This window comes from Heteronotia binoei, chromosome 6 (genome assembly GCF_032191835.1).
Source record: "Heteronotia binoei isolate CCM8104 ecotype False Entrance Well chromosome 6, APGP_CSIRO_Hbin_v1, whole genome shotgun sequence".
NCBI lineage: Eukaryota > Metazoa > Chordata > Lepidosauria > Squamata > Gekkonidae > Heteronotia > Heteronotia binoei.
Window position 1 is genome coordinate 136773427 of NC_083228.1, and position 22625 is coordinate 136796051.

At 44.0% G+C, this 22625-nt stretch overlaps 1 protein-coding gene across 1 annotated transcript in view; it reads right to left on the minus strand.

Moving 5' to 3' along the window:
• Positions 1-10556, minus strand: part of LOC132574369 (cytochrome P450 2J4-like) — a 45089-nt gene extending 34533 nt beyond the window's left edge. Inside the window, exons 1-2 of the mRNA XM_060242732.1 lie at positions 10389-10556; positions 2430-2592 (exon numbers count right to left, since the gene is read on the minus strand). Coding sequence (XP_060098715.1) covers positions 2430-2592; positions 10389-10556 — 331 coding nt within the window. The remainder of the gene's footprint in view (positions 1-2429; positions 2593-10388) is intronic.
• Between the last annotated feature and the right edge of the window lie 12069 nt (positions 10557-22625).

A 22625-nucleotide genomic window follows, 5' to 3' on the forward strand; every position in this document is an offset into this window, starting at 1 on the left:
GACAACAGGCTGGCAAAGGCAAACCGTGCCTTTGGCCGACTGCACAAAAGAGTGTGGAGCAACAAGCATCTGAAAAAAGGCACAAGGATCAATGTTTACAAAGCGGTTGTGATGACAACCCTCATCTACGGCTCCGAATCGTGGGTTTTATACCGTCATCACCTGCGACTCCTTGAGCGCTTTCATCAGCGCTGCCTTCGCACCATCCTCAACATCCACTGGAGTGACTTTGTGACCAACACTGAAGTTCTCAAGCGGGCGGAGGTTACCAGCATCGAGGCACTGCTGTTGAAGACGCAGCTGCGCTGGGCAGGGCATATTTCTAGGATGGAAAACCACCGCCTTCCCAAGATTGCCCTGTATGGCGAACTCTCCACCAGCCATCGAAATAGAGGGGCACCAAAGAAGAGGTACAAGGACTCCTTGAAGAAATCCCTTGGCACCTGTCGCATCAACCATCACCAGTGGTCTGACCTAGCCTCAGATCGCAAAGCATGGAGGCACACCATCCACCAGGCTGTTTCTTCTTTTGAGAACGCACGCATAGCTGGTCTTGAGGACAAAAGGAGATTGAGGAAGAATCGCACTGCTACAGCACCAACCCTAGATCAGACTTTTCCCTGCAGCCACTGTGGCCGGACCTGCCTGTCCCGCATTGGTCTTGTCAGCCACCAGCGAGCCTGCAGCAGACGTGGACTACTGCACCCTTCTTAAATCTTCGTTCGCGAAGCCAAGCCGAGATTCTGGATGGTGCAAACCCAGGCTGACTGTGAAGAGCTCCAGGGTGAGTGGGCGACAATGTGGCAAATGAAGCTCAGTCTTGGTGAATGCAAGGTGATGCACCTTGGGCCAAAAAATCTCAACTTCAAGTATAATAATACTTTTTTTTTTTAATTTGTATTATTATACTTGAAGTTGAGATTTTTGAAGTATAGGCAAATCAGGTCTGAGTTTGCTGAGACTGAGAGTGAAGAAGATCTTGGGGTCATAGTAGATAGTTCAATGAACACATCAACCCAGTGAAAAAGGCAACCTCTATGTTAGGGATTATTAGGAAAGGGATTGAAAACAAAATGGCCAATATTATAATGCCCCTATATAGATCTATGGCACAGCTTCATTTGGAATACTGGGTACAGTTCTGGTCACCATATCCCATAAAGGACATTGCAGAGCTGGAAAAAGTACAGAGGAGGGCAACCCAGATGATTTGGGGCTTGGAGCATCTTCCCTTTGAGGAAAGACCGAAGAGTCTGAGACTTTTTGGTTTAGAAAAGAGTTGACTAAGGAGGGGGCATGATGGAGGTTTGTAAACTTATGCATGGGGTGGAGAGAGTTGATAGAGAAATTTTTCTCCCTCTCCCAAAAAATTGGAATTGGAGGACATGCAATGAAGTAGATTCAGGATGAACAAAAGGAAATACTTATTTACCCAGTAAGTGAATAAAATGTGGAATTCACTGCAGGAGGATGTAATGATCTCTACAAAAATAAACAGCTTTAAAAGGAAATTAGAGCCCCATGGTGCAGAGTGGTAAAGCTGCAGTACTGCAGTCCAAGCTCTGCTCACGACTGGAGTTCAATCCTGGTGGAAATTGGGTTCAGGTAGCCAGCTCCAGGTTGATTCAGCCTTCCATCCTTCCGAGGTCTGTAAAATGAGTACCCAGCTTGCTGGGGGGAAAGTGTAGATGATTGGGAAAGACAATGGTAAACCACCCCGTAAAAAGTCTGCCGTAAAACTGTTGTGAAAGCAACATCATTCCAGAGTTGAAAACGACTAGGGCTTACACAGGGGGCTACCTTTACCTTTACTTTTAAAAAGAAAATTGGAGAAATTCATGGAGGACAGGTCTATCAGTGGCTGCTAGCCATGGTGACTAAAGGAAACTTCCACATTCAGAGGCACTGAACCTCTGAATCCCAGAGTCAGGCAGCAACCTCAGGGGAAGGCCTCGGCCTCTATGTCCTGTTGTTGGCCCTCCGGAGGAACTGGCTAACTGCTGTGTGAGACAGGATGCTGGACTGGATGGACCACTGGTCTGATCCAGCAGGGCTCTTCTTACATGAAAATGGCTCCTCCCCTCAACAGAGCTGCAGACGTGGAACAGAAAGGAGGATGGCTTTTAGCTCCTTGTCCTTCCTCACTTGAGCTCTCCCCACCCTATGTGGCTATTTCTCTACACAGGTCCCTCCTAACTGATCTCACAGGCGTTTTAAAAAAAGAGAGTAGACCGCTGCAGAGGAATGCAAGAGACCTATACCTTCCACATACTGAGTGATGGGATATTACCTGCTGTTGCATAGAGAAACTTCCAGCTGGCTGAAACTTTCATGGTTTTCTTTTCTTTTCTTTTTTTGAAGAGTCCTTCTTTAATGTTCCTTTATTATTTCTCTAGAATGAAACTGATTTTTTTTTAATGGGAACTTACCTTTTTCTTGTGTTATAACTTTATAGAATGGGGTGACCGGTCTCCCAGAGAATTCTTCTGAATGTTTTATTAGCACTTCTTTTATATTTTGGAATCCAGACACAATTAACACAGGCACATTCAGTTCCCAAAAAGTGTAAATGCTTCCATATTCCTTTGCCATCTACAGTTTGGATAGAAATAGATAAATGTTATTTTTTTGTTCAGATTAACATATGGAATTCAGTGTTCTGCTCTTCTTCTAGCCTACATGACTTAGATTACTTCCTCATGGAGTTTTTATTCTGCTCTCCCCCCAAAAAACCTGTAGTATTTTTATAGGGAATTCTGCCCAACATAGTCATGTAGTTGTCAACCTTCTGTGTTTTCCTTGGCTCATCTCCATACCAGTGTTCCCTCTAAGCTGAGTTAGTGTGTGCTAGCTCACAGATTTTTAGGCACTGGCCCACATATTTTTGTCTTAGCTCAGGTAAAATGGCCCCAGAGTAAACTAATTTATGCAGTAGCTCTCAACTTAAATGCCAGTAGTTCACAAAGTAGAGTTTTTGCTCACAAGACTCCACTTTGGCTTGATCTTTGCTCAGTTATCATTCTCAGAGTGGGTTTGGTTCTATTGAGCATGGGACGGTATGAATTTCCATTCCCCCACCACCAATGTGTGGTGCTATTTCCTCCCTGTTTCTCCTCAGGCCTGCAAAGTGTAGTCACTGCTGAGCTAGCACTGTTGCAATTAAACTAGTACTGAATTTAAAAACACACACATGTCAAGAACCAAAGCCTGGGTCCCCTTGACTGATAACAGACAGGCAGTTTGGGGAAACTCAGAGGCACCTTAAAAACTGACATGAAAATTCCTTTCAAACGTGCACATCTGCTGCCCATCCCCATCCCGTTCTCACCCCATCCTCTGTGGTCCTCAGAGCAGTTCAAAAAGCTACCACTTTCTAAGTGGTAACAAATTTCTGAGCCATATGCCAGTTGCCTCTTTGGTGTCTGGATGTGAAAGCACACAAACAATGTGCCTTGGTGGTGTAAAGTAGGGATGTGCAAAAAAAAAAAATTCTTAATTAATCGGATTCGGAAATATATGGGGCCAAAATATTCGGAATACCATATATTTCCGAATACCAGTATTCAGAATAGCCATATATATAGGAGATATAAGGCTATTTCCGAATATACGGCCCAATTATACCTTATGGGCCATTGAAATCAATGGCAAAATAATGATTTTTTTGGGACTTGGGGGGGTCTGGAGGGGAGGGGGTTTGAGGGAGAGTCCCCAAATTTTCAGGGGACACTCCCCTACGAATCCCCCAAGTCCCAAAAAGATTGGGCCACGGACTTCCATTCCAGGGGAACCCAAAGAGGGTGCCCCTATCCCACCATTATACCCTATGGGCTATTGAAATCAATGGCAAAATAGGGAATATTGGAAGCTGCCTGGAGGGGAGGGGGTTTGAGAGAGAGCCCCCAAATTTGCAGGGGACACTCCCCTACAAATCTCCCAAGTCCCAAAAAGATTGGGCCAGGGATTTGCATTCCAGGGAAACCCAAAGAGGGTGCCCCTATCCCACCATTATACCCTATGGGCCATTGAACTCAATGGCAACATAGGGCATAATCAGAGGCTACTGGGGGCAGGGGGTTTGAGGGAGAGCCCCTCAAACTGCATTGAACCCTCAGACTCCAAAAATAGCTCTATAAAAACATGAAAGTGGTAATTAAAAAACATGAAAGTGGTAACATGAAAGAGGTAATTAAAAAAAACCAAACGTGAGAGAAAGAAACGTTACTTTTAACCTCCCCCCCACAAAAAAACCCAGAACCAGGAAAAGGGACAACAGGGCAGGATGCAAAACCAACAACAACACAGATCCTAACAAATCCAACTGAGAAAAGGCCAACAAACTCAACTGTTAAAAACTGAACTTTTTAATAATAACAATTAGGCCAAACAGCCCCCCCCCCCAAAGAACCAGAACCAGAAGAGAAAAGGAACAACAGCAGCACAACACAGCAGCAACAAAGGAAACACAGAATCCTTTTAAAACAGTAAAAAAATTGACTTTTAATAATTCAGGAACTTAACCAACCCCTTCCGCACAAAAAAAAATTCACCCTAACCCCAAGAAATCCAAGCCACCCAAATCAGGAAAAGTTAAAGGACACTGCACTTTTAAAAGTCCTCTAAAGTTAGATATAGGCAAATTGGCAACCCCACCCCCACCCCAGGCCCCCACCCCCAGCAGAACTTCCTAACCCTAACTCCAAATAAGCTACCCACCCACCCAAATTTGAATAAATGAAGGGACTCTGAGTCTTAAAAAGTCCTTTTACTTTTACCCTAACTAAAATAAAAATAAGAACCCCAAGACTGTCTTATCTTAGATGTCTTCTCCAGGCAGGTCAGGCAAGGCTGAGAGAGAGCAGCAGCAGCTGAGGCCAAGGGACAGCGCAGCAGAATCTCTCACACCAACACCAACACAGCAGCAATGGAATGGAGTCCAGCCAGGCAGATTCCTTAAAAAGTGTCTCTGGACCTACACAGAGCAGTTTCAAAAAATACCACTGCTCCATGATTGGCCAGAGAACAGTGTTTACTTGAATACCCAAGTAAACAAAAGAATAACAATGTTGCTGATGGCTGGGGGATTAGTCCAGCCATCAGCTACACAACAGCCCTGTAAAGCATGCATTTGCAATGCATTTTGCAAATGAATGCTTTGGATTGGCTGCTGGGGCTCCTCTCCCCCTCCCTCCCTGAACCCAGGGAGACTATGGGAGAGGCAGGAAAAGGCTTTCAAAGGCGGGAAAGGAGGCAAGCAGCTTCCCTGAGACTGCAGAAGCTCCTTTCCTGCCTTTTACATTGAGTTCTGTATACATCCGAATATCCGTATACGGCTCCCGTGTAATGCCTTCTAATTGGATTTGAAAGTATACAACGCCATATATTTCTGAATCAGGGGGTATTCGGTGGTCTATTCGGTTCGGCCGAACCGAATGCACACTCTTAGTGTGAACCCACCAAGCTGCTATAGGTGCTCACTGGTATTTTTTTAAAAAGTGCCCAGAGTGCATGAGTGCATGTGTGCACATGTGTGCATGATCACTAAAATGTGTGTGGGGAAAAAAAACCCCAAACCGCACCAAAGGAATAGTGTGATACAGCCGTCTGATCACCCTGCGGATTGGATTGGACTTACTTGCGGGGGATTGTGTGGAATGTTTGGGACAGTTCTTTCTGAACCGACCCGATTTGAGGCACCTCCCATGCACCCCAAACTTCCCGTCTGTTATCATCGGTTGAGTCACTACCCGTGCTCCCCCTAAGCTGTGGCATCTTGTGAGTAAAAATTCTACTTTGTGAGCTACTGGCATTAAAGTTGTGAGCTACTTGTATAAATTAGTTTGCTCTGGGGCCATTTTTCCTGAGCTAAGACAAAAATGTGTGAGCTGGAGGCTGAAAAACTGAGCTAGCTTACACTACCTTAGCTTAGAAGATGGAGCACTGGTCACTATCTGTCTGGCAAGTGAGCAGCGCTCAGACTCATTGATCCTCAAGGTTGTGTGCACACAAGAAAATAGAGTTTAGTAAATCGTACAAAGGTTGATGAATTACTTTAAAAAACAAGATATCACTAGGCAACACAGTCTCTGCACTCTGATAGCAAGAAAGAAGAAGAAGAAGAAGAAGAAGAAGATATTGGAATTATATCCCGCCCTCCACTCCGAAGAGTCTCAGAGCGGCTCACAATCTCCTTTACCTTCCTCCCCCCCAACAGACACCCTGTGAGGTGTTGTGGGGCTGGAGAGGGCTCTCACAGCAGCTGCCCTTTCAAGGACAACCTCTGCCAGAGCTATGGCTGACCCAAGGCCATGCCAGCAGGTGCAAGTGGAGGAGTGGGGAATCAAACCCGGTTCTCCCAGATAAGAGTCTGCACACTTAACCACTACACGAAACTGGCTCTCAACAAGAGCTGACTTTCTATCTAATACCTCATTACCTAGTATTAGATGGCATACCTTCTTAGAATATAAGAGTCTAAGCTAGAGGCTTAAGTCTATCGTGATGAAACAGGACATAGTTAGAGCTGCAACCCAGTCAAATCAAAAAGTTAGCACAGCTTCCCTCTATGGCTTAATTATAGTCTTTGGCCATCCGGCAACAGGTGGTCTCCCAAACTCAATCGGGGGCTCAACTTTATGGAACCCTCCAGAAGATGATGACATCCACTTCTGCTTCCCCACTCCCTTCTAGTTACAGAATGGAACACAGGTTCTCTTGATTGGCCAGTTACCGCATTCTTGAGTCCAGCCTTGAAAGAAATAAGGGTAGTATTGGCAGGGAGGCCCAATTATAGGCACCTGAAAGCCAGAACAAGCCTGCTAATATTCACATTAACCTTGTTGGGAATTTGGGTACTTTGCCCCACAACAAGAAAAAGAACAAATTCAACCCCACCACGTTTTGTTGGTTTTGCTGTAAAGTCACAGTTGATGTACGGTGAGCACTACAGGGCTTTTGTAAAATACTGAGTTTGATACATGAGGAGGCTCTGGTAAGACTGATCACAGCTCTTTATTGTGATGGCTAAGTAAACACCCAACCTCTCTCTGTGTAAAAAATATATAACAGCTTGTAACAAATATTATAACAAGTGTCTGTATTCTATCACAAGTCGAGATAATAGTATTATATGCAGTCCAAAATATACAAACTCTCTCGTAGTTTGTATATTTTGTACTGCATATAATATTATTATTTGGATTTGTGATAGAATACAGACACTTATTATATTTGTTACAAGCTGTTATATATTTTTTTCACAGAGACAGGTTGGGTGTTTACTTAGTAGCAGTTCCTCCGTGGTGGTCCCGGCAGTCCGTCACTTTATTGTGATTACAACATATCAACTGGTAAACTAAGACTGGAGAACTGGGCCAATGGGGCCAACTATATACACACAAAATTCCTGCACTGCAACAACATTGGATCCTTAGGATCAGCAGGTGGTAACTATTGGTCCAGGAAAGCAGAGCTTTGGATCATGCTTCCCATTGTTTCAGTGTCTCCAAGCTCAGTCCTAAAGGCTCCAAGGAGCCAAGCAGGAACTAACAACCCTCACTTAAATCTGATTTGCCTCACTCTTGATGAACTGTGAGCATTGCATACACAAGAGTTTTCAAGGCAAAAAGTGTTCAGAAGTAGCTTGCTATCGGCCTCTGCCTCACCACCATGGTATGCCTACGTGGTCTCCCATTCAAATACCAGCCAGGGCTGCCCCTGCTTAAATTCCAAGATCTAATAAGATCCGGGCCAGGATCTAATTAACTTTTGTTGTACAGTTGCACAGCCAAGTCCGACTCTTTGCAACTCCGTGGACAAAGTCACGCCAGGCCTTCCTGTTTTCCACCATTCAATGAAGTCTGCTCAAATTCATGTTAGTTACATCAGTAACGCTGTCCAGCCATCTTATCTTTTGCCGTTCCCTTTTTCTTTTGCCTTCTGTCTATCACAGCATCAGGATCTTCTCCAGTGAGTGCTCCCTTTCATTTTGTGGCCAAAGTATTTCAGCTTTAGCTTCCAATTAGTTCATTTAGAGGACAAACACATCTTAAAATGAGAAATTTCTTGTTCTTAACTGTCACCTTCATAATAAAAGTTGCCATATAAGTCTTTTTGCCGGTGGTTTCCAGTCAAAGGAGACCTTACATTTGATTATCATACATTGTATGATGGGCTTCTTCTTTTACATTGCATGGTGTCTGTCATTTTAAAATCTGATTTGCCTCACTCTTGAAGAACTGTGAGCATTATGTATTTAGTTAAAGGTTTTGTTTTTTTTAAATGATAGATCTGATTTTTATTGCATGTCACAGGGTTTTTTTTTTCTGGAGTTGTAGGATTAATTTTCACATGTTTATATTTACGTTCTAATGCCAATAAAGGTCTATTATTATTATTATATCTTTAAGTTCTTCCATAGTATGCAGAGTTGTGCTTTTTTAAAAATAAAATAATTAACTCAGAAAAGATCTGTGTGTTCCTCTGGCCAAAGATCTGATGTCTAACTGATAATATTTTATTGTGCGGCAAGAGATAAAATCTTTCTCAGAGGGCGTTTTCGCACTCACCTTAATCAGCAGCGACCCCCTCTTCACCGTGCAGGATCTGCGCGGATTTCGCACTAATTTCTGCGGAGCACCCGGAAGAGCCGGAAAGTCCCGGCGCTTTTGCGGCGCAAACGGAAACCGCCAAAAACCAGTTTCCGTTTGCGCCGCAAAAGCGCCGGGACTTTCCGGCTCTTCCGGGTGCTCCGCGGCAATTAGTGCAAAATCCGTGCAGATCCTGAACGGTGAAGAGGGGCGTCGCTGCTGATTAAGGTGAGTGCGAAAACGCCCAGAGAGTTTGTCTTAGCAGTTTTAAGGAGATTCTGTGCTTAGTTAATGATGCTTTAACTTTTAAAGAGATGAATTTACTGTAGACCTCTGGACTGGGTATGACTAATATAGGAGGGAAGGGAGGAAAATTCCCCTCTGATGGAAAATCTAGTTTGGATTGAACCCATTGTCGTCAGAGTCAAAGCCTTTATGTATGCCTTTTTGCAACCCTTTTGCACCTGCCAGCAGATTTACTTTATTTCATTTACACCTTATCTTTTCTTTTCCTTTCATTAATAAAAGCACTATGATACATTGATCTTGAGCAGTGAATAGTTGTTAATCACTTATCATCCAGCAGACAAAAGGACTGATTTTGTTTTGCAACTGCTAGAGGTTTTTTGTTTTTTGTTTTTATTCCTGTCAGTAAAAAGGGTAATTAAGTCATTGGAATGTAACATCCAAAGGAGCCCGCAAACCCGAAATCTAACACCTGCTGAGATTGACCTACAAAGGAAACTTCAGAAAGATCTGTACTATCATGTCAGTCTGTCTGAGTCCTTATGATCAGCTTCAGAGGGATGTGAGGGTGCCAGCTCCAGGGCATGATTTCTCCAGATCAGGTTTAGCTCTGCCTCAGAGTATGACCAGCTGAGGAGGTTAGTCACTCCATTCTTCCTGTGCTTAACTGTTCTCTCTGTGCTTCACATGGGGTAAGGCACGAGCTCTTCCTCCCCAGCAGATATTTCCCAGTGGAATTAAATCACCTACCCCTCTCCCTCCACCCTCTCCTCCCTCTAATCTCTGCAGGGCATCAGGGCATAGTAACAGGTATGGCTTTCTGTCTCAGATCTGGAGCTACCTGGGAGAACCAGATCTATATACCCTCACATTTGGGCTCTTATAGCCCATCCAAAGCAACAGATACATTTTCTCACCGAGCCCCCCATTGTGCCAGCAGGTGCTAAAACAGTCTCTGGTGAGAGATAACACATCCTTGAAATGCAGGCCTCCCTCCCAGGGTCGAATGGATATTTCATGAGGTACAGATAGAAGCAAAAGCAAGCTGACAAAAGCAGCCCCAGCATCCTCTCCCGACATTCCCATCACTGTTACAGATAATCTCAGGCAAATAGGCCCCAGCAGATACATAACATGGCAAGTCCCTTGACAGCTTTGATCTATAAAGTTTCTGCAACCCAGAATCCTAGCTGACGTTAGTCCTTTATTAAGACACAACGCATATGAGATCTCAAAGTAAATCAGAGCCACCCTGTGTGATTATTTTAATTTTCTATCATAAATCTGTGCATGGTTCACCCTTGGTTTGCTCTGCTGTTTCCTGTTCTATCAAGCATCGATAAGGAGGTGTTTTAGTCTCATGAAAATCTTTCCCGGCCATTTTCTTTACATACTGATGATTCTAGAATACCAGAACCTAAGGGTTTTCTTTTCTTTTTTAAAATGCCATAGTTTTTTTGTACTGAGCAAAATCTGCCCCCAGAGCTATAGATTGCAGAGCACTATTGGCTCATTATCTTTTTTCAGCCAATTAACTATTTTAAAAAAGGGTACCTCAGTAAACATGTCAGGATGAACTCTGAATCCGGCCTGTATAACCTTTGCAAATATTTCATGTAGAGGAGGCCCGGGAGGGTACTTCTTGTGTGTCTGGAGCAGTTTCAGGAAGTGTAGAATCAGGAGACACACCAGCACAGCTACCAGTATTGCTTGTATCCACATAGTTCTCCTTCTTGGTCTTGGTATCCTTCTAAGGACGAAGGTAAGTTGAATGCTCTTGACTGATGGCCTGCTTTTTCTCAAGAAGTGCTGCTGTTTCTCTCTTTTGGACAGCCTTTTATACTCTGCACTTATTAAAGACACATAAGCATTAAGCCTTCTGATACCTTATTCAAGCACCATACGAATATGATCATCAAGGCACATATTACGTCATCATACCACATTATTAACATGATTAATGCCAACTTGTAGTACTAAAGTAACAGAAGAAACTGCCTTGATTGCTTTGTTACAAGATCTAGGGGAGAGATGGACCGAGGTGGGTCAGTGCTGCTGCAAGTCACGTCCTGTTGATCCACCACATCGCTGACATAGGAGTTTGTTGGGTCGTCTTGAAGTGTCTTACCTTATTTCTCTATGGTCAGGGAAAGAGGATATTTCTAGGAGAGAGGGTGTCAACTTGGTAAACTGTTTGTTTCTTTAGCCAAAGATCTGATGTCTGACTGATAATATTTTATGTGCGGCAAGACATAAAAATCTTTCTCAGAGAGATTGTCTTAGCAGACTTACTGTATTTTTCGCACCATAAGACGCATTCCCCCCCCCCAAAAAAATGTGGGGGGAAAAGTGTGTGCGTCTTATGGAGCGAAGGTACCATATGTACCTTCCTCGGGGGGTGGGGGGGGTGATCCGCTGCCTCCGTCCCGGTGCTTCCCCCGCCTGCCTTCCTGGCTCCAGCTCTGATGCTTACAGCAAGCGCCAGGATCGCTCCCTCTGCCCTCCGATCCCAGCGCTTGCTTTAACATCAGCGCTGAAGCCATGCAAACAGGCAGGGAGAAAGCACGCCGCCCCCTCCACACCCGGCGCTTGCGAAGCGCTGGGTTTGCGGAGGGGGCGGGTGCTTCCTCTGTCCCTGTCTGCCTGGCTTCAGCTGCTGCTTATAGCAAAGGCTGGGATCAGAGGCAGCCAAGCCTCCATCCCCAGCACTTGCTATAAGCAGCAGATGAAGCCAGGCACAGAGAAAGCTCCCCCTCCTCCGCAAACCCAATGCTTTGCGAAGGGCTGGGTTTGCGGAGGGGGCGGGTGCTTCCTCTGTCCCTGTCTGCCTGGCTTCAGCTGCTGCTTATAGCAAGGGCTGGGATCGGAGGCAGCCAAGCCTCTGTCCCCAGCACTTGCTATAAGCAGCAGATGAAGCCAGGTACAGAGAAAACTCCCCCTCCTCCGCAAACCCAATGCTTTGCGAAGCGCTGGGTTTGCGGAGGGGGTGCTTTCTCTGTCCCTGTCTGCCTGGCTTCAGCTGCTGCTTATAGCAAGGGCTGGGATCGAAGACAGCCAAGCCTCCGTTCCCAGCACTTGCTATAAGCAGCAGATGAAGCCAGGCACAGAGAAAGCTCCCCCCCCTCCGCAAACCCAGTGCTTCGCGAAGCGCTGGGTTTGTGGGGGGGCGGTGCTTTCTCTGTTCCTGTCTGCCTGGCTTCAGCTGCTGCTTATAGCAAGGGCTGGGATCGGAGGCAGCCAAGCCTCTGATCCCAGCACTTGCTATAAGCAGCAGATGAAGCTAGGCACAGAGAAAGCTCCCCCCCCTCCGCAAACCCAGCGCTTTGCGAAGCGCTGGGTTTGCGGAGGGGGCGGGTGCTTCCTCTGTCCCTGTCTGCCTGGCTTCAGCTGCTGCTTATAGCAAGGGCTGGAATCGGAGGCAGCGCAGCCTCTGTTCCCAGCCCTTGCTATAAGCAGCAGCTGAAGCCAGGCAGACAGGGACAGAGGAAGCACCCGCCCCCTCCGCAAACCCAGCCCTTCGCAAAGCATTGGGTTTGCGGAGGAGGGGGAGCAGCAGATGAAGCTAGGCACAGAGAAAGCTCCCCCCCCTCCGCAAACCCAGCGCTTTGCTGCTTATAGCACTATCTTCCAGCAGAAGAACAGTCTGAAGACAACCTGGATGCACCCACGGTCCAAGCACTGGCACCTTATCGACTACATTCTGGTGCGCCAGAGAGACCTTCGAGATGTCTTACACACTCGAATAATGCCCAGTGCAGAATGTCATACAGATCATCGTCTTGTACACTGCAATCTCCGTCTTCACTTTAAACCCACACCCAGGAGAGGAGTTATCCCTCAGAGGAAGTTTCAGGTTGACAGCCTTCAATCAGCCGAAGTTAAAGCTGCTTTCCAGGCAAAACTCCAGACAAGAATTGAGGACCCCAGTTGCCCCATAGACCCTTTTCAGAAGCACTCTGGGAACACCTAAAAACTACCATCCTGTTGATCTCTGAAGAAGTCCTCGGGTTATCCACTAGGAAGAACAAGGATTGGTTTGACGAGAACAATCAAGAGATCCAAGAATTACTGGTGAAAAAGAGATCTGCCTACCAAGCACATCTTGCTCAGCCCTCCTGTCCTGGGAAAAAAGCAACCTTTCGCACTGCATATAGCAACCTCCAGCGCAAGCTTCGAGACATTCAGAACGAGTGGTGGATCAAGCTTGCAGAGAGAACTCAGCTGTGTGCAGACACTGGAGATCTAAGAGGGTTCTACGAAGCCCTGAAGGCAGTATATTGTTAAGCCAAATGCCCTCAAAATGAGGTTGGGGAATTAGTTAGGTGGACACCTGGCTTAATAGGAATCTTTTTACCAATATATACCAGGCTCAACCATCCAGAGAGTAAATGCTCAATAAAAAGGACTCTAATTTAATAAAACCAATTGTAATTTATTTAGAATAATAGTTCTTTCACACAAGATAAAAATACAATACAATCACACAGGCCTAAGAAACACAGATAGATTGATAGGGGAACATATAAGGGTGGACACACAGGGTAATATTTACCATCGTAGTCTTCCAAGAAGGTTCCAATGGCGACATAAGAGGACAGGGGAAATGGACCCAAAACTGTGGCCAGAATTGGGGATGGATCTAGACAGCGGAATGTGGGTTGCTGATAGATGCACACATGAGTGGAGTTGGGTCAGGGGTTAAATAGGCTCTCTTAGACCCTGAGGGGCTGGGAGGTCTTGGGGAGGAGCAGGGGGAGGCTCTGCGATGACCAAGAAGGCTGGACATGAGCAGAGCCAATGGCGAGTTCCTTGGTAGCTCTTAATTGGATGTCAGCTTTGACCAATGAACTTCACCTTAGTCTGGTGAACCTGGAAATTTCCAAGCTGCAATACTGCCTGAGGCGGCTCCAAGGTATTAGACTGGGGTAAGAATGGGAATGGCTGGATATTTGAGGTTAAATGGGATTATCTGGGAAGGTGACAATAGGGAATCAAATACTGGCCTAGGTATCACCCGGGTTAGACAAAAGACTTGGTTGAGACAGGAGATTTCTTCCTCTTTTCCCATCATCTTCTGGGCAGGATCCATTGTTTAGGGTATTTCCAGACAATCAGGAACAACAGTGGAGCTGTTAATCCATTCATGGGGCAGATGGGTTGCTTGCAGGCCAAGGGTGACACAGGCTGTGTACGTGATCTTCCCACTAAGAAGGAATGGAGTCCAGCCTGGCAGGGTATGCTTGGATAGGCTTATGCAAAGCTGAAGCAGATGCTGGAGATGAAATCAGGAAAGCACGATGGATCCCGGTGTTGTTAGCCTTAGGTTCATGGAGGCAGGCTGGAAACATGGTGGCCTGGCTTCTCCCACTGCAGCGGCCAAGACTGGGCACACAAGGAGCAGAGTTCTGGCTAACACGCATCCAGAGGTGTAGAATGCAAAGCTGCCACATAAGCCTTAGAAGCTGTGGGCAAAGTCCACTTCTTAGAGCAGATGCGTGAGAGTCAAATCTCCAGGCACCCTGGCAACCATACTGGTGATCACGATGTCCATATGTATGAAAAGTAGGGGGCTTTTCCTCACAATATGGCCCATCATATCAGGCTCAGATATGTAGTGCAGACGGCCAAGTGCTCCTCACAGACAAGGCATCTATACTGAACCGGGGGTCAGAGTATTTTCAGGTTCTCTTCAGTGCCAACTGCGTAGTTCAAGACTCAGCAAACCACGTCACCCCACTTCAACTAGTGAAAACAGAGTTGGACGAGATTCCCACCCTAGAAGAGACTGTTAAAGCCATCAAGCAACTGAAAAGTGGCAAGGCAGCGGGAGTTGATGGAATCCCACCAGAGATCTGGAAGCATGGGGGCACAGTACTACACAGCACACTTCACAAAGTATTTGTCACCTGCTGGGAACAAGGCAAACTACCTCAGGACTTTCACGATGCAATCATCATCACTCTACATAAGAACAAAGTGGAAAAGTCAGACTGCTCCAACTACCGGGGGATAACCCTGCTCTCCATTGCAGGCAAAATCCTTGCCAGAATACTCCTGAACACACTGGTGCCCACCATTGCAGAAGAACTCCTCCCAGAGAGCCAGTGCGGCTTCAGAGCTAACAGGAGGACCACCGACATGGTATTTGTTCTCAGGCAGCTCAAAGAGAAATGCAGGGAACAGAACAAGGGTCTATATGTGACTTTTGTCGATCTTACCAAAGCTTTCGTTACCGTTAGCAGGAAAGGCCTGTGGCAAATCTTGGAACGTTTTGGATGTCCCCCAAGGTTCCTCAGCATGATCATCCAGCTATATGAAGACCAGCGAGGCCAAGTCAGACACTGCAACGATCTCTCGGAGCCCTTCCCAATAGGCACAGGTGTAAAGCAAGGCTGTGTTCTTGCGCCAACTCTCTTTACGATCTTCTTTAGCATGATGCTTCAAAGAGCCGCAGTAGATTTAGATGATGACGATTGTGTCTACATCCGCTATCGCACCGATGGCAGCCTGTTCAACTTGAGGCAACTAAAGGCTCACTCCAAGACAATGGAAAAACTTATCCGAGAGCTACTGTTTGCTGATGATGCTGCACTCGTCTCCCACTCGGTATCAGCTCTGCAGCATATGACGTCCTGCTTTGCAGAGGCTGCCAAGCTATTCGGCCTAGAAGTTAGTCTGAAGAAGACAGAAGTTCTCCACCAGCCTGCACCCCAGGAAGATTATCACCCTCCCTGCATCACTGTGGGTGAATCAGTTCTGAAGACAGTCCAGCAGTTCAGCTACCTGGGGTGCATCATCTCCTCAGATGCTAAGATCGACAAGGAGATCGACAACAGGCTGGCAAAGGCAAACCGTGCCTTTGGCCGACTGCACAAAAGAGTGTGGAGCAACAAGCATCTGAAAAAAGGCACAAAGATCAATGTTTACAAAGCGGTTGTGATGACAACCCACATCTATGGCTCTGAATCGTGGGTTTTATACCGTCATCACCTGCGACTCCTTGAGTGCTTTCATCAGCGCTGCCTTCGCACCATTCTCAACATCCATTGGAGTGACTTTGTGACCAACACTGAAGTCCTCAACCGGGCGGAGGTTACCAGCATCGAGGCACTGCTGTTGAAGACGCAGCTGCGCTGGGCAGGGCACATCTCCAGGATGGAGAACCACCGCCTTACCAAGATTGCCCTCTATGGTGAACTTTCCACTGGCCATCGAAAAAGAGGGGCAACTTCCTGTTTGGCTTGGAAGGCAGACTGCAGCTCCCTAGTAAGGGGGATTTCCCCCCCTCTTTTCAGGGTATAAAAGGCCTCTCTGGAGGGGTCTATGCCTATTAATCTTAGTTAAGGATTAATCCAAGATGACGTCAAGACCCTTGAGCTGTTGATATCGATTTTAGAAAGGTGGGGAGCTACCTTTTTCAAATCTTGATGTCCGGCGTTATTAGAGGGACATCTAATCAACATCTGCAGAGGATTAAAAAGTCATTAACTTGACTTAAGCCTGTTGGAAACCAGACACTTAAGAAAGGACTTATAATTGCGAGATAATGGAAAGCTGAAGTGCAAAGAATAGCTATTTAAGGTACTTTGATTGATTGATTTATTCATTTATTTATTACTTTACATTTATATCCCGCCCTCTCCGCAAGCGGACTCAGGGCGGCTTACAATATCATAAAAACAATCAATTCCATAAAACATATAAAACCATAGTACACTTATCAGTTTAAACCTATTTGCACTGTCTCAATCCAGTCTTGCGGTATTGGGTTCTGACTATGATCGCCGGCTTCTGTAGGATGTCCGGTGGCAGCCCATTTTCAATCAACCAGAAAAGCCTGTCTAAACAGTTTAGTCTTACAGGCCCTGCGGAACGCCGACAAATCCCGCAGGGCCCTTATAGCTTCTGGGAGGGTGTTCCAAAGTTCTGGTGCTGCCACTGAAAAAGCCCTAGATCTTGTTGCGCATAGCCTGGCTTCTTTTGGGCCAGGGGCAGACAGCAGATTTTTTGTCCCTGATCGCAGTGCTCTCTGGGGGATATATGGGGAAAGGCGGTCCCGTAGATAGGCAGGTCCCTGACCATAAAGGGCTTTAAAGGTTAGTACCAACACCTTGAAGCGAACTCGGAACACAACAGGCAACCAGTGCAGCTCTCTCAGCACTGGCTGAATGTGCTCCCGTCGTGGTAGCCCCATTAACAGCCATGCCGCAGCGTTCTGCACTAGTTGTAGTCTCCGGGTTAGCGTCAGGGGTAGCCCCATGTAGAGAGCATTACAGTGATCTATCCTTGAGGTGACCGTAGCATGGATTACCGTCGCTAGGTCGCTGCGCTCCAGGTAAGGGGCCAGCTGCCGTGCTTGCCGAAGATGGAAAAAGGCAGATCTAACAGTGGCTGCCACCTGAGCCTCCATTGTAAGGGAGGACTCAAGGAGCACGCCTAAGCTCTTGACCTTGGGGACCGGTATCAGTGGCACCCCGTCAAGGGCCGGCAGCTGGATCTCTCTCCCCGGACCGCCCCGACCCAGGTAGAGAACCTCCGTCTTCATCGGATTCAATTTCAGCCGACTCAGTCTGAGCCAGGAGGCCACGGCTTGTAATGCCAGGTCTAGGTTTTCCAGGGTACAGTCAGACTGGCCACCCATCATTAGGTAGAGCTGGGTGTCATCCGCATATTGATGGCAACCCAGTCCATACCTCCTGACAATCTGGGCAAGGGGGCGCATATAGATATTAAATAGCATCGAGGATAGGACCGCTCCCTGCGGCACCCCGCAACTAAGGGAGTGCCTCTGGGATGCTTCCTCCCCTATCACCAGCCTTTGTCCCCGATCTTGGAGAAAGGAAGTCAGCCACTGCAAGGCAGATCCCTGTATCCCCACATCGGTGAGGCGGTCAGTCAGTAGCTGGTGGTCAACCGTGTCAAAAGCGGCTGACAGATCTAATAACAGCAGCACTGCAGAGCCGCCCTGATCCAGATGTCGCATAAGATCATCCATGAGGGTGACCAGAACTGTCTCTGTCCCGTGACCTGGCCGGAAGCCGGACTGGAATGGATCCAGTGCGGAAGTGTCCTCCAGGAATCCCTGCAGCTGAGTCGCCACCGCCCGCTCTATGACCTTACCCAGGAAGGGAAGGTTTGACACCGGCCGATAGTTTGCCAATGTGGCCGGGTCTGCTGATGGTTTTTTTAAGAGGGGACGGACCACTGCCTCTTTAAGAGGTGTGGGAAAGATCCCTTCAATCAGGGACCTATTTATATTCCTACTCTTGAGGCTGTCTAAGCTTATCTAAACGTTGCGGAGTTTATAAACAGATGAAATTGAGGAGTAATGGAAGGAAGATAATCACCTGCCAGTTTTGAACTTTTGAACTTTGAATATTTAAAGGCCTTAGCAAAACTCGGGAAAAGAGGAAGATGTTTTGAATAATTGCGTTTGGTGACGCAGGTGTTTTGTCTGTGGATGTTTCACACTCCTACAAGCTTTAAACATTGCTGGAATTTATAAATGAACTGAGTTGAAACATAACTGAATAAATGAAGATAACAGCCTGCCAAAATTGAATTTAATAGCTTTGAAAGAGCTTGGAGAAAAAGAGAAAGACTTTCTGAATGTTTGCAGCTTGGGACTGGTGACGCAGGCTATTTCTACATCCCTACAAATTCCAAAGGCTGCGATACTTGACATGCGAACAGAGCAATTTGAACCAGGAAGTAAAAGTATTTGACCAATTAAACAAAGTCTATAAGGATTACAAAAGCTGTAACATTTGAACCAGGAAGGAATCAAGACAAAGATCAAGAAGGACCTCTCTAACCATAGAGAACCATAGATTGCCATTTTAAAAGGAAGTAAAACTGTCAAATTGGTTAAAAATCAATATCTCAGCTTAGGAAGCTAAGAGAAAAACAGAATTAGTTTTGTTTGATACAGCAGGCTCTAAGCTACTGGATTTGGTGTTGAACTTTGATTGGAAAAACTTTTAAGTTTTGGTGGGTTTTTTTAATGTCAGAAGGGAGGGTAACCCATGCAAGGGCCCACTCATTTGACAAAATGCAATTCCAATTCGATGCCCTAGAATCTAAAATGTTAAAAGCAATGGACAGAATGCAATTGGCAATGAAAAAAGACTTAAAAAAGGAAATTGGAGATCTTAGGAAAGATATTGAGGGCTTTAAAGATGAGATCAAAGATAGAGTTAAGGAGGTAAAGGAAAAAGTGGATATACATGCTTCTACTTTGTTAAAACTCCAAGAGAAGGTTACTATACATGATTGCAAGTTGATGGAAACACAAGTTCGTTTGAGAGGAGTACCTGAAGGGGAGGAGGCAGACTTAATAATAATAATAATAATAATAACTTTATTTTTATATCCCGCCCTCCCCCGCCAAAGGCGGGCTCAGGGCGGCTAACAGACATGGAATTCCATGATTCAATTAAAACAGTGTATGCAGTTTTAAATATAGTCAGTTACATAATAAATTATTTAAAATAGATAAAATATATGAATTAGGTGCTAAAATACAGTGAGTCATGGATTACATGGTGAATATTATTACTGAATACTTAGAAGAAGATCCTGAAAAATTCAGAAGTATGTTGGATGGAGCCTACAGAGTTAACTCAGCATATGCAAAGAATATAGGCCTACCAAGAGATAGGACTTATAAGATTAAGATCTAAAGACCTAGCAGGAAAAATCCTAAACAAAGGTTTTCAAAAAGATTGGATCATAGAAGGGAGCAAAGTCAAAATAATGAAAGAGCTACCAAGACAAGTGATTAATGACAGGAAGAAATACAAGAAGTTAACAGACAAGCTACGTGCAGAGGGCACAAGATTCAGATGGATATTATCTGAAGGTATTGGCTTTGAACAACATGGAACAAGGATTACAATAAAGAGTGAACAAGAGATGCATAGCTTTTTTGAAGAGAATAAAAAGTCTATATCATAATGGAGTACAAGTTACTATCTTGGAATATAAATGGACTAAATTCGCCACAAAAAAGAACAACATTTCACTGGATTAAAAAGCAAAAATGTAACAATTTGTTTACAGGAAGTTCATATACAACAAAAAGATCGTAAATTTTTGTGGAATAAAAATTTGGGACTGGAATTTTTTTTCATTAGTGGAACAAAAGAAAAGAGGGGCAGTCTTTTATATTAAAGAACAACTACAACCAAAACTAATATTTAAATATAAAGGAGGAAGATATATTGCAGTAGAAGTGATAATTGAGGCGGAAAAAAAACACGTTGTTATTAGGACTATATGCACCCAATGGAGCGAAAGATAAGTTTTTTAAAGAAATTAATCGACAATTAGATGAAAAGACATATGACCAGATTTTAATGATGTGCCATTTCAATGGGACAATACAAAATAATATTGATAGATCAAGTCAAAAGAAGAATGACAACGAGGGAAAACTACCAAATTCTTTCTTTGAATTGGTTAAACAAGAAAATTTGGAAGATATATGGAGAAAATTCAATCCTGAAGTAAGAGACTATACTTCTCAGCTAGACACAATTCTTTTTCTAGAATAGATATGTTATGGGGTTCCAAGAGTTTGGGCCTTATAACTAAAAAAGTAGAGATTCTACCAAAGGTTTGTGCAGACCATAACCCAATATGTTGGCTTACAAAATTGCAAATGAAAACAAGAAGATGGAGAATTAATGAGGACTTGCTACAAGATAAAGATATTGTGACATTTTTAGAAAAGGAAACTGCAGCTTTCTTCCAAATAAATGAAACTGATGACATGGAATTTCAAACAGTGTGGGACACTAATAAAGCAGTAATGAGAGGAATATTAATCGCATTGAACAATAAAGATAAGAGGGCCAAAGAAGAACGGTTATCAGCATTACAAAATGAAATAAATAAAAAAGAAAGGGAATTGAAAAAAAGGCCTGGGAAAAAGAAATTAATAAAAGAAATTACAATATTACAATCACAAGTAAGACATTTGCTGAATAAAGAACTAGAATGGAACTTAAAAAGTTTGAAACAGAAATTGTTTGAAAGTGCGAATAAACCTGGAAAGTATTTGGCTTGGCAACTGAAGAAAAAGAAAGAAAATAAAACCATTAATAAAATTATGGCTGATGGAAAAACAATAGTAGATCAAGATGGAATTAAAAGAGAATTTTTAAAATATTATGCAAATTTATTTAAGGGTGTGAAAATAAGGAAAGGAAAAATGGAAGAGTATCTACGGAATTTTCAAGTGGCACCTCTGAGTGAGTATATGAAAAAGACTTTAAACGACCCAGTAGAGAAAATTGAAATCGAAGCAGCAATAAAAGCAATGAAAGAAGGTAAGGCTCCTGGGCCAGATGGTCTAAATTTTACAAAATCCTCAAAGACAAGATAACACCCAAACTGATGAAATTGTTAAACATGATAAGAGAAAATGGAAAAATTCCAAATACCTGGAAAGAAGCTGTAATTTCTTTGATTCCCAAAGAAGATAAAGATGTCACAAATGTAAAGAACTATAGACCAATTTCACTGCTAAATAATGACTATAAGATCTATACAAGAATTCTGGCAGAACGACTGAAGCAATATTTGATGAATTTTATAAAAAAAGACCAAGCCGGATTTCTTCCTAAAAGATAAGAGACAATGTAAGAGCTGTTATTAATGTTGTCGAATATTATGAGAAACATCCAGAAAAGGAAGCGGCTTTATTTTTTGTAGACGCAGAAAAAGCCTTTGACAATCTGAGTTGGGACTTTATGTTTGTAGTAATGGAAAAAAAAATTTAGGGGAACATTTTATAAAGATGACGAAAGCAATATATACGGAACAATATGCAAAACTGTGTATAAATGCAGATCTTACAAAAGAGTTGAAGGTAAGCAAAGGTACAAGACAAGGATGTCTGTTATCACCATTGTTGTTTATAATGACTCTTGAAATTCTATTACAACAAATACAAAATGATAATGAAATAGAAGGATTAAAAATCAGAGGATTCTCTTATAAATATAAAGCTTTTGCAGATGATATTGTGTTTATAATAGAGAATACGATTCAAGTGTCACCGTTGCTGTTAGCTAAGATAAAAGAATATGGAGAGCTAGCAGGACTATATATAAATAAAGAGAAATCGAAATTTTTATGTAAAAATATGCAACCAAATAGACTTAAGGAATTGCAAACGGTGACGGGTTGTGAAGTCACGACTAAAGTCAAGTATCTTGGAGTGGAAATAACTATGAAGAATATTGACTTGTTCAAAAATAATTATAAAAAATTATGGTGTAAGATGGACAAAGATTTGATGAAATGGAATAGACTTAACTTGTCCTTATTGGGCAGGATAGCTGCAATCAATATGAATATTTTACCAAGAATAATGTATTTGTTCCAAACTATCCCGATTGTGAAGGATACCAAACAATTTAACAAATGGCAAAGGAAAATTTCTGATTTTGCATGGGCTGGAAAGAAACCAAGGATTAAGATGAAGATTTTAATAGATGCTAAAGAGAGAGGTGGTTTCCAGCTCCCGGACTTAAGATTGTATCATGAGGCGGTTTGTTTGACATGGATCAAAGATTGGATAATGCTGTTAGATAAAAAAAAACCTTTATGGTTAGAAGCTCATGGGAATAAATTCGGCTGGCACGCATATCTGTGTTATGGGAAGAATAAGATGGACGTTTTTTTTCTCTCACCACTATATCGGAAACAGTTTGTTAAATACTTGGATAAAATATAAGAAATATGGCGACGAGAGAAAACCTCTTTGGATAGTGCAAGCGGAAG